The sequence below is a fragment of the Phyllostomus hastatus genome, unplaced genomic scaffold, assembly GCF_019186645.2.
Source record: "Phyllostomus hastatus isolate PE091 unplaced genomic scaffold, TTU_PhHast_1.1 phas_contig_29, whole genome shotgun sequence".
In the NCBI taxonomy this organism is placed as follows: Eukaryota; Metazoa; Chordata; class Mammalia; order Chiroptera; family Phyllostomidae; genus Phyllostomus; species Phyllostomus hastatus.
In genome coordinates this window covers 26,550,297-26,562,663 of record NW_025333835.1, presented here as the reverse complement: position 1 = coordinate 26,562,663, position 12,367 = coordinate 26,550,297, and the positions used below count along the sequence as shown (strand labels likewise).

Genomic DNA, 12,367 nt, shown 5'->3' with positions numbered 1-12,367 from the left:
AACAATATTAAATTTTAACATCTAAAACACTGATGAAACAACAAACTGGAGGAAATTTAGGAGAAGTTTAATATTAAATATTTGAGAATGAATTCTGAGTACCTAAATGAATGGCTGTATTTTCCAACCCACAAATCTCTGAGGACTTAGGATACGGAATATTGGATTATTTGTAATCTCCAGGTGTAAGCGGGAATCACTGAACTGAATTGTTACAACTAACATTTAATGCTTTAGTCAACTGAGACCGGAGTAAAGTAAGCATCTCACAGGCAGAGACAGAAGAAGCTTAGCTCATCTGTTTCTCCAGGTTGCATGCTCCTCTGCGGCTCTGGCTGTATTTGTGCTTAGTCATGCAGCTTCAGTCAGCAGTTTAGAATGTGGAGCCAAAAGCATGCATTTATCAGAAGCTAGAGATTTTAGTTTCTGGAACTTAAAAAAAATTCTCTTGTAATACCTACTATTAGCAAAGATGAAAAGAAATAGGCGAAGTAATAAATTACAGGTAAAAGTAAATCCTCAATGCATGGCAATTTGGCAGTAAGTATCAAAGCCTTAAACACATGCAAAATGTTTGATCCAGCAATTTTTCTTCTAGAAGTCCATATAGTTACGTATAATTGTACATAAGCATATATAATTATGGATATTTGCAAAGATTTAGATACAATGATATACCTTTTAATATTTTTTTGAACAGTGAAAAAGAGAAAAATATTTAATTTATGACAATTACTGGTTACATAAAATACTATACAATGGAAAGCTATGCAGCCATTAAATGATGATGTCAAATATATACTTACTGGTATGTAATACGTTTGTGATAAGTTAAGTGAAAAAAGCAAGTTACAAAACAATATTACAGTGTGATCATATTTTTGCTTTAAAATATTGTGTATATACATATGTTCCCTATAAAAAATATTAATGGTGGCTACCTCTCATTGGTGGGATTACTGTCGACTTCTGTGTTGTTTATTTTGTTTTTATGCAAAATAAAGATGTTTTATGAGCTCTGCGGGATTTTTTAAGAAAAAAAAACAACTTAAAATAATCAAAGTATCATTTACAATGGTAAAACAACATCATCTAATCAATGGTTTTATTGGGAATAAACTGCATAAGGCATTGCTCTCGCCCAAGGGTATCAAACTCATTTTCACCAGGGGCCACATCAGCCTCAAAGTTGCCTTCGAAGGGCCGAATGTAATTTTAGGACTGTGTAAATGTAACTACTCCTTAACTAGGGGCAAGGAGCTCAGCACTGCTGCCGGGTAGAAACTAGGTGCCAGATGGGATGCAACAAGGTGGAGGGCCGGATTCAGCCCACAGGCCTTGTGTTTGCCACCTGTGCTCTAACGAATAATATGCACAACTACACTGCTTCTTATAATTTAATTAATGTTACCCAAAGGTAAAAAGCCTATATAATATTATATGTCAAGTATAATTGAAAAATAAATTTTAAAAAGGGTAAAATGCTTTCAAAAGAAAAATAGATTTCAAAAATAAAATTCAAATACTATTCTAAGAAAATTCTATGAACTGGTACAATCATTTAAAACTAGATTATGTGAACTCTGTCTTCACAATGCGAAAGTATTATGCTGATAAAAGAACTAGAGTATGGTCTGACATCTACCTTTAAACCTTTTTTTTCCCATTGGTCTTCAGCCTTATTCTAAATTCCCCACGAAAGACACACAGAATATTGTCAGGCATGGATTTATTATAGGGAAGGGATGGTAAGAAATAGCCTACCATAAGATATTTTATAAATTTGTAAATCAAACTACTTTTTTCTCTCATTCAGCTCTGGACATAGAAAAGAAGTGGCAAGTTATCAACATTTATGTGTATTTCAGTACTGTTACCTGAAAAGTACAAAATGCCTTTTTTAATGGATATGACAAAATCCAAAACTGTCCAAAACTACAATTTCAAGACAAACCCCCAAACTGAATCTACAATCCCACAGAACTCTGCCCACACGTGAAGTCAAGACAGACAGAAGGTACCGACGTCATAGTTCTCCAGGTATCGGGCTCGTTCTTCAGGGCTCATCGACACGGACTCCTCCAGGAATCTTTTCAAGGTCGATCCGGATTCTGAGAATATTAAGGAAGATGAAACTATAAAGGTTTGATATCTCAAAGAGACTGATACATGGAAATACTAGAAGCATGCTGCCTGTTTTTCAGGTAAAACCCTTTCACTGGTAAATGAGGAATATAAGAATATTGGGATAAAGACAGGGCTTAAGTTATTTGTTTGTTTGTTTTGTTAAACCTGTTTACCAGTAATATAAAAGAATGGGAAGGATTAATAGTTGTAACAGCATATACATCCCACTGTAAACGAAAGAAGGGAGGAAAAGAAGCTACATACTACTTAGAAAGAAAGAACTAGAGCACCACCTAGTGCTCAAGAAGATAACTTATACCTTGAGGGGCAAAAACGGCAGTAATGAAACATTATTTACCAAAGTGCATCTTGTCTTTGTTGTTGGCAATAGCATGGATCAGTCCAATCGTTCCGCAGGCATTGCTGATCGTTTGCTTCATGAAATACACTGATGATGTGACATCTTGTCCCTGAGATTTTATTTTTTCTTCCTCTTCTGTTCTGAATATTTCATACTGTTAAGCAAAAAGTCAACAGTCAAAATATGAAAATAATATATTAAAAAGGACTTACACATAAAGTTTGGAAACTTCTAAATATCTATCTATGGGAATTTCATTAACATGTTATGAACTACCCTACTGAAATACTATAAAGCATTTTTTAAAAAACAGATTTACATATTCTTACTTAGAAATCTATGATTATAGAGTGCTTAAAGGTCAACGTATTAATCAAATTCTCATTTATATTTTTAAACTATTTATTTTATATACACAATGAAAAACCTGAAAGGATACACAAAAACATAAATAAGTTATCTCTGGGGTAAGAGATTACTAGAGGATTTTTACTTTCTATTTTTTGCATTTCTATATCATTAAATCATACTATCATAACAAAATTCACACTGTATTTCTAAGCATACAATGTCCATAACAAACAGTGACCATTCTCTCTAATAACTGATTGTAATAAACAATACAGTGCAGTGAAAAATGTTGAAAGTGTGAGCTCTATATCTGACTGCCAGAGTTCACATCCTGGCTTTGCCATTATTAGCTGTGCAACTGTAACAAACTGATGTCTCTGTGCCCCATTTGTCAAAAGAGGTTAAAAATTATACAGAGGTTAAAAATGAGTGAGGAGGAGCAACAGGGGGAAAGTAGAAAGATGATTTTATTGTTTGTCTATTGTTTTCTTATAATTTTCAGATTCCAATAGAGTAGGGAGGTCAGCAAAACTATAACCTGCAGGCCAAATCTGTCCAACTGCCTGTTTTCAGAAGCACAGTTTATTTTTGTATTGTCTGGCTATTTGCATGCTAGAGGTGAGGCTGAATAATTGTTAACAGAGGCTGTAACGCCTGCAGAGTTGAAAGAAAGAATCTACTATCTGGCCCCTTAGAGAAAAAGTTTGCTGATCCTTGCAACAAATGAAACAAATATCACCTATTAAAACCCATAATTAAAAAAACACTTCCAGCCCTGACTGGTGGGGCTCTGTTGGTTGGGCCTCGTACTGCAAACTGAAAGGTCACTGGTTCAGTTCCCAGTCAGGGCACACACACTTCTAAACTATATACTTTTCTATAATGTATACATCAAAATGTGATTAAATGTCACATCAAACCACCAGTGAGGCAAACTAACCAAATTTTTTTAAAAAAGAAAAATTACCCAAGTTTAAAAGAGTAACTCAGGGCTCTACTGTCCATCTATAAGTCAAAATCTAAATATCACCTCTTCAAGAAAACTAGGTTTCTAAGGTATTCCCGAGCCTAGATTTCCTTTTTATGAAAGAAGGGAGTCTTCTGTTCTTAAAGACAGGTGTAATTTTCAACCGAACAGTAACAGAGAACTTTGCACATACTGAAACTTTGTCTCACTGCACAACTACCTTTTCTGTAATGGGGAAGAGAAGCAGCACTGCGCACACCGGCCTCGGCACCATGCTGAGGAGCTCGGGATCCATCCCATACACGTCAACAAACTGCCAGTTAGGATGGAGACCTAATTGTTTAAGAAACTGGTAAAAGAAGAAAAAAATATAGTGTTAATAAGGAAACAATAAACAGGGAAGTACCGTGTATCTGATACATAAAAGGGAAAGCAAGGTATAAATATTACTGATATGCAGTAAGAATGAAGCAGGTTTCCCATGAACAGGCTAAGAAGAGATACCAATATATTTTTATCAATTAACAAATATTTAAACCTTATTACATACTGAGCAAAACTTTTTTCAAAATCCGTTACTTTAGGGCTGAATATAATAAGCCAATACCTCACTAAACCCATACCCACTGGCTCGACTGACATGTTAAAACTCACTTCCAGCACCTGATTCTTAATGAGATACATCTAAGTTCTAGCCAATAATTATTTATTAGAAGTTCAACATGTTTTATCCTGCTTACCAAAAATGAGGCCTGAAGTTTAAACATAAATAGGTAAACATCACAGGTCATATCAATAAGCAAAGAGTATATAAAGCCAAAAAAGTCCAAATGACTTGCGCGAACATCAGAGAGTATTTGCTCTGAGAAGCAGACTGCGGGCTTCCTGACCGGGCACACAGGGAACCTGCTCGACTTCACTGCCTCTCTTGTAACTGCCAAGACAACTGTAGCAGCAGAACAGTGGTTTTTGGATTAAGATTTCAAATAAAATGTCAGGCTCTAATCTATTGCAAAGAGAAAATGTAAAATAATGAGAATGATATCAATTTCACAATAAATTCTTAACAAATGTCTGCACTGAATGAAGTTGATAATTTTAAAAAATACTCCATCCCAAAATAAGTTTCAGATGACAAAAAAAAGGAGAAAAGGAAATAAAAAAAATATTAAGAGTTCATCATTATACTGTACCTCAAAAATACATTATAGTACCTATTGGTCTAACATTATCTGAAATTTAAAAATAAAGAGGTGCCTCGGGTATTTGTCCCTGAAGAATAGTCACATGTTCACAGATCATCAGATAAGATCTTGCTAATCCAGCGAGTTTCAACCTTTTTCATCTCATGGCACACATAAACTGATGACTAAAATTCTGCGGCACACCAACAAATATATTTTTTGCTGATCTGACAAAAAAATAGGTATAATTTTGATTGATTTACAAACAAATAATAATAGTAATTACCTACCCATTTTGCTCCAAACTGACTGTAAAAAATCAGGTGCCTATACTTGTATATAAGGATTTCTGGTACCAAGAATTAACCAATTAGACATAACTTTATTATGCAACGTGACTGACTCTATTATATGACCTACAAATTTATGGTTCAAGACAGGGCATTCACACTGGATGACTACTGTTGTGTTGGCTATTGTCATTTTTTGTTTTTTCATTTGACAATTTGAAGGAAAAGAGGTCAGTGCCCCTGACTAAATAGTCAGATATTGCATGTTTTAAAAATTCTTAGCCCTGGCTGGCGTAGCTCAGTGGATTGAGCATGGGCTGCAAACCAAAGCATCGCAGGTTCGATTCCCAGTCAGGGCACATGGCTGGGTTGCAGGCCACGGCCCTCAGCAACTGCACATTGATGTTTCTCTTTCTCTGTCTCTTTCTCCCTCCCTTCTCTCTCTAAAAATAAATAAATAAAATCTTTTAAAAAATTCCTGTGGCACTCTGGTCAAAAACTGCCGTGCTAAACCAATGGAAGGCATGCCATGTTACATAAACAGTGTCATTCATCTCACACCCAGGTCCTGTAAGACAAGACCTTCCTGTTTAATGGGAATACCCCTCCATTTCTTTGCCTGTAGAAGAAACTCTACATAAGGATAACATGATTGGTCAAAAGTAAGGTCCTATACATGTTTAATAAGAAATATATTGTAGCCCTGGCTGGTGTGGATTGAGTACCAGCTCAGTGGATTGAGTGCCGGCCTGCAAACCAAAAGGTCACTGGTTCAATTCCCAGTCAAGGCACATTCCTGGGTTGCGGTTCCGTCCCTGGTCAGGACATGTATGAGAGGCAACCAATTGATTTTTCTCTCTCACATCAATGTTTCTCTTCCTCTCTTTCTTGCCCCCCCCCACTTCCCCTCTCTCTAAAAATGAATAAATAAAATAAAAATCCAGGAGCATAACCAATAGTTAAATAAAAAAATAATGGTTCTTAAAACCTGGAAACTAGCAAAATGAATTTGCAATTGTTAACAAAAGTGATGGAATGCTAGTCTACCATACAAATAAGTATCATTTTAATTTGTATCTTGCTACTTTACTGAATCCATTTGTCAAATGGCATTTTTCACAGAACTAGAATAATCCTAGAATTTATATGGAATCACAAAAGACCCCAAATACACACAGCAACATTGAGAGAAGAACAAAGTAGGAGGAATCACGCTAGCTGATACCAAACTACACAACACTACAGTAATCAAAACAGCATGGAAATGGCATAAAAACAGACACACAGGTCAATGGAACAAAACAGAGCGCAAAAATTAGCCCATGACTATATGGTCAATTAATCTATGACAAGGCAGAAATATAAAGTGGCATAAAGACACTCTCTTCAATAAACGGTGCTGGGAAAACTGGGGAGATGCATGCAAAAAATGAAAGTAAGACACTTTCTTACACTATATACAAGAATAAACTCAAAATGGATCAAACTTACAACTAATAGTCAAAATCATAAAACTCCTACAAGAAAACACAAGTAATTAACTGACATTCCTCTGTGTATTATTATTTTTCACTGTATCTCCTTGAGCAAGAGAGAAAAAGAAAAAATAAATAAATGGGACTATATCAAACTAAAAAGATTTTGCACAGCAGAGGAAACTATCAACAATAACAAAAAAACCTACTGAATGGAAGAAGACACTCACCAATGATTCATCTGATAAGAAGTTAATATCCAAAATTTATAAAGAACACACAGAACTTACCAAAAAAACAAACAATACAATTTAAAAAATGGGCAGAGGACCTGAATAGATATTTCTCTCAAGAGGACATACAGATGGCCAATAGACATATGAAAAGATGCTCAATGTCTCTTATCTTCAGAGAAATGTAAATTAAAACCACAATGAAATATCACTTCGCACCTGTCAGAATGGCTATTAGCAATCAGCAAAAAATCAACAAACCACAAATGGTGGTGAGGATATAGAGAAAGGGGAACCCTGTGTGCTGTTCGTGGGTTTGTAAATTGGTGCAGCCACTATGGGATACAATGTGGAAGTCAAAAAATTAAAACAAACAAAAACAAAAACAAAAACAAAAACTACCTTATGTCCCAGCAATTCCACTTCTGGGTATTTATCAAAGAAATACAAAATACCAATTCCAAAAGATATATGAGGTCTATCCACAAAGTATCCAGCCACATACTATGTAAAATAGAGTCATTTATTGAAGCAGATACAAGATACAACAAACACTGTACACAGGACAGTGATTCCTCAGTCCCCTTCAAAGTAGGCACCTTAGGACATCACACAGTTCTCCCAGGATCTCTTCCACTGTTCAAAACACTGTAAAATCATTTGTTGGAGTCTCCATCAGCTGCCTAACCATATTTTTCCTTAATCTCATCGACTGTCTGAAATCTCGTCCCTTTTAAAGGTGATTTTTAGTTTTGGGAAAAGCCAGAAGTCACAGGGCACCAAATCTGTGCTGTAAGGTGGCTGAGTCACCTGAGTGATTTGATGTTTCACCAAAAACTCTGCACAAGACGTGACACTTGAGCAGGTGCACTGTCAGGATGAATCTGCCAATCACCAGTTGCCCATAGTTGTGGCCTTCTGAATTATTTGAATAGTGTCCATGGAGTAATGTTCAAGCTCCATGTAAAATTTGATGCAGATTCATTGCTTTACTCACACAGTCATTTTGAGTGCAACAGCCACCTCATATACATGCTTGCTTAAGGGCATCCACAGCCCCCACCGACTAGTGCAGTGAAGTCATCATTGTTCATGCATGCGCATTCCAGTCCACTCTCCTTGGCTGCCAGGTTACAATGATATAGCGCAAACTGTTCTCGTTATATTAACAATGGTTGGACTTTTTCTGAGGAGACCTCATATGCACCCCTGTGTTCAAAGGAGCATTATTTACAATAGCCAAGATTTGAGAGTAATATAAATGCCCGTCAATAGACAACTGGATAAATAAGGTGTTTTGCATATATGTGATGAAATATTACTTGGCCATGGAAAAAAATGAAATATTACCTATTTGAGACAACATGGATGGACCTAGCAGATATTATGCTAAGTGTCCATCAGAGAAAGACAAATACCATATGATTTCATGTATATGTGGAATCTAAAGAACAAAATAAACAAAACAGAAACAGACTCACAGGTACAGAGAAAAAAAAACGAAGGTTGCCAGGCGGGAGGGGCATTGGGGGGCTGGGTGAAAAAGGGATGAAGAAGTACAAAACAGTCACGGGATGGAAAGGAACATGTCAGTAACACCGTTATAACTACGTATGGTGCCAGGTGTGTACTAGACTTTATTGGGGGGGTTTCATAAATTGCATAAAAGTCTAAGCACTAGGCTGTACACTTAAAACTATTACAAAATAATACTGAATATCAACTATAACTGAAAATTTTACTAAAAAGTACTATTCAGAATAAGTGCAGTAATCCACTATTTTCAACACAGATTGCATATTCAGAGTGAATTATGATATCACTCTGGGAGGCCTATTTTATAAAGGACAATGACAAACAAAAGCAAACTCTAAGGAAGGTGACCAAGAATGATAAAGTTTTGGAAGACATCTCAGCTCTAGGGTCTAGGCATGTTCAGAAAAGACTTAAATCACTGGGGTGGTCGGGGTTGGGGGGGGGGGTTAGGGGGTGGAGGATAGAGCAAAAAGGATAAAGTGGGTATCCACTCATGGACATGGACAACAGTGTGGTGACTGCTGGGTGATTCTATGATTATGTAGAATTTGTATTTTCTTCTTTAAATGATCATCTCAAGAGATGCAGAACAGTCATTTGAGAAAATTCAACCTTGATACATGATAAAAACTCTCAGCAAACTAGGAAGAGAACTTTCTTAGCCTGATAAAAAGCATCTACCTAAATCCTATAACTAACATCTTTAATGATGAAAGATCAAATGTTTTCCTCCTAACATCTGAAACAGGGCAAAAGTGCTCTCTTATTTCTATCCTATTAATGTTGCAATAAGGAATAAAAGGCATGCAGATTCAAAAGGGAGAAATAAAACAGTCTATTCAGAGAATATGATTGTCTATGTAGAGAATCCCAAAGCATCTAAAAAAAAAAAAAAGCTAACAGAATAAGTAAATTTAGCAAGGCACAAAGTCAACATATAAAAACCAGTATCTCCAGCTCTGTTGCTGAGATGGCATTTGACCCGACAGAGCCGCATCTCAGACATGTCGGAAAAGGTGTGTTGATTCTCTAAAATAATTAGAAAAAGCCCAAGAAAAATGTTCCAAACAAGTTCAAGACTTTTCCAAATGTTGCAAGGAAACTGGAATCCTCATGGTAGTAACATGCCAGAAAGAAAACTCTGCACTGAAAGAACGTCTAATGCCTTACTATAAGGATGCTGCCTTTCATGCAGCATGCAAAACGAAATACCTGAGAGAAAGAGAAGGATTCAGAAAAACTGGAATTCCTATCAAGGAAAGGCTACAGAAGCTCCCAACAAGGCAAATATTCAAATGATGCTAGGTAACCCTATTCATGGAAATCACAATTACCTAAAATACTGAAGTCAAGGATATGTGTTTCCTTTATCTTTAGTTATGAACATATTAATTTTATTTAAAATAAAGTTTTTAATTAAAAATAGTATTTCTATATCTAGAAATGGACAATTAGAAATTAAAACTTTTAAACAGTATAATTTACAATAGCACCAAGTGATTACTAAATACTTGCGTTATTAATGTAACAACATATGTGCGAGATCTACACGCTGCAACTACAAAAGAACTGTTGAAACAAATCAAGTAAATAATGAGATGTACCATTTTCATGGATTGCAAGGCTCAATATTGTTAGGATGCTAAGTTTCCCCAAAGCATAGTTCTAGATTTAGGCACACATACACCATCAAAATCACAACAGGGCTTTTTTTCTGGAAATCGTCACGCTGATTCTAAACAATTTTGAAAAATAAGACATTATAAAAAGTACAGTAATCAAATCAGTGTAGTACTGGCGAAAGAACAGAAACAAATCAATGGGAATGAACAGTCTCCAGATATACGGCAAACTGATTTTTCACAAAAGGTGTAAACACAGTTTTGGGTAAGTTTGAAAGGAATATCCTCCTTTCACTATGGCGTTAAACCAGAAGTTGCAAATGCTGACTTCTCCTGCCTGAAGATTATTCACACTTTACAAAGTTGTCAAAGTGTGTTAGGGAAAAAATGAACTGCAAATTTCAAACAGGTAAAACAAAACAAAATTAATGTTGATCAGAAACGCCCCCATAAGAATAATGTAAAAGATATAGGCTGGGTTTTAAGCTTTTTCTACATTACTAAAGCGATTAGAGCTGGGAGAATAAAAGTCATTTCAAAAGCATATAATAAACCCGAATAAAAAAAACAAACAGTTTGCTGCCGACACTCAAATATGTCTACCTTTCCTTAAATAAGGAATTTTCTACAAGCTTTGAAACCCAAAAGCCAATTCATTGCGCGACAAATTGTTATTCCTTGGTGATGAGATTACGGGAGGAAAGTTTTTCACATAATAAACTAAGACGGCAGTAAAAAGTAAATTAGCTGTTGAGAATGTAGGGCAAAATACACCTGACCAAGTCAAAAGTTTATACGTGGTAGCACTTATTTTCTTTTAATCGAGTGGCTGGAGGATGTTCCCTCTTCCCTCCCCAAACTTGAACCTCCAAACCCAGACGAACTTTAAAAGGTTTTACGTAGCAAAGGATAGTGTGAGAACAAAGATACTGGGCTTTCTATGGTATCAAAGCAATTGAATTCCAGTTTAAAGAAACTGGAAGCGAAAAGGGGCGTGACGGGGAAGAGAAGTGACTTTATGGGGCAAGAGATGATTGAAAGATGATTTCACAGTGCAGGCGGTGGATGAAATTACAAGGACTGGGTGGGCGAGTTTACAAAGCTTGGAGTCAGGTAGTGCAGGCAAATTAGTCACCCAGAAATACTTGGGTGGGAAAACTATGGAATCGGCACAAGCGGGAGGCAAAACGAAAGGGGAATAAGGAGTAGGGATACTGGGTGGACATCCCTCAAACCCAGAGAACGTGGTGACCGGGGCAGGGGACCACAAGAGAAGGCGAAACAGCTGGAAGCACCTCCATCCAGGAGCCAGGTGGGGGAGAGACAGCCCTAAAATGGGCATACCTCTATCTATCTATCATATCGCAAGAAGTACCCTCACGGAATTCAATCCCAGACTCCTAGGGGGCGTGGAGGTGTAGACGGCCAGGGAGGGCTCCGGGGTCCCGAGCGACGAGACACCTCACTCACCTGGTTGGTGACCTGGAAACGAAACAGAGAACACGATTTAGAAACAAACCACCCCGGACTAGCTCTGGCAGCCCGGTTTCCTTCGCCCCGCCTGGGTCCCCAGACCGAAATCAGAGTCGCGCTCACCTCTGGATTGGCCTCCAGCGGCAGCCAGCGTTGACGCTCCATGGCAGCTTCGCCCGGCCACTCTCCAGCTCTGACAGCCGACGCGGTCGCAGCCTCGGCCGCTTCCGCCCCCGCGTGCCCCGACCTGGGACCGTCCACCCCACCGCCCTCTGGGAGGGGTGCAGAAGGACGACGAAGAGTGTGGTAACACTCCAGGCCCTTTCTCGCTCCCTGAAAAGCCACGCGTTAGTCTTAAATTTTAAGTTATCGCATACTCAGAGAGAAAATTAATCATTCAGCTCCATACTGCAAAAAGAAAAAGTATCTGGGTCTACAGTCCCCTTCCCTCACACTTGGATTCTCCCCATCAGAGCCCAGCTCTCGCGTACTACGCATGCGCCAGGAGCTGGTCTGGAACCGCGTGCTCGCGGGCGCCCCACCCATTCTTGCAGCGTTAGACAGAGGCGCTAGGGGGCGCAATACTGAATCCTAGTCTAAGTCTAAGAGGTAGGCATAGGGTAACTGCCCAGGAGTTGATGCCACAGAAGCTCCATTGTCGAGGTGCAGAAGTGATGTTTTGACCTTGTCTGCTGTTGCAGAGTAGGGGCATGTCTGACAAAAAATGTCAAGTACCTGTTATGAATCA

The 12,367-nt window shown here is 37.7% G+C and overlaps 1 protein-coding gene and 1 pseudogene across 1 annotated transcript in view; one reads left to right on the top strand and one right to left on the bottom strand.

Moving 5' to 3' along the window:
- UCHL3 (ubiquitin C-terminal hydrolase L3) overlaps window positions 1–11,889 on the bottom strand; it is a 46,193-nt gene extending 34,304 nt beyond the window's left edge. Inside the window, exons 1-5 of the mRNA XM_045839130.1 lie at window positions 11,743–11,889; window positions 11,617–11,628; window positions 4,027–4,155; window positions 2,486–2,642; window positions 2,026–2,111 (exon numbers count right to left, since the gene is read on the bottom strand). Coding sequence (XP_045695086.1) covers window positions 2,026–2,111; window positions 2,486–2,642; window positions 4,027–4,155; window positions 11,617–11,628; window positions 11,743–11,784 — 426 coding nt within the window. The 5' untranslated portion in view covers window positions 11,785–11,889. The remainder of the gene's footprint in view (window positions 1–2,025; window positions 2,112–2,485; window positions 2,643–4,026; window positions 4,156–11,616; window positions 11,629–11,742) is intronic.
- LOC123818660 lies at window positions 9,495–9,823 on the top strand (annotated as a pseudogene).
- Window positions 11,890–12,367: the final 478 nt, after the last annotated feature.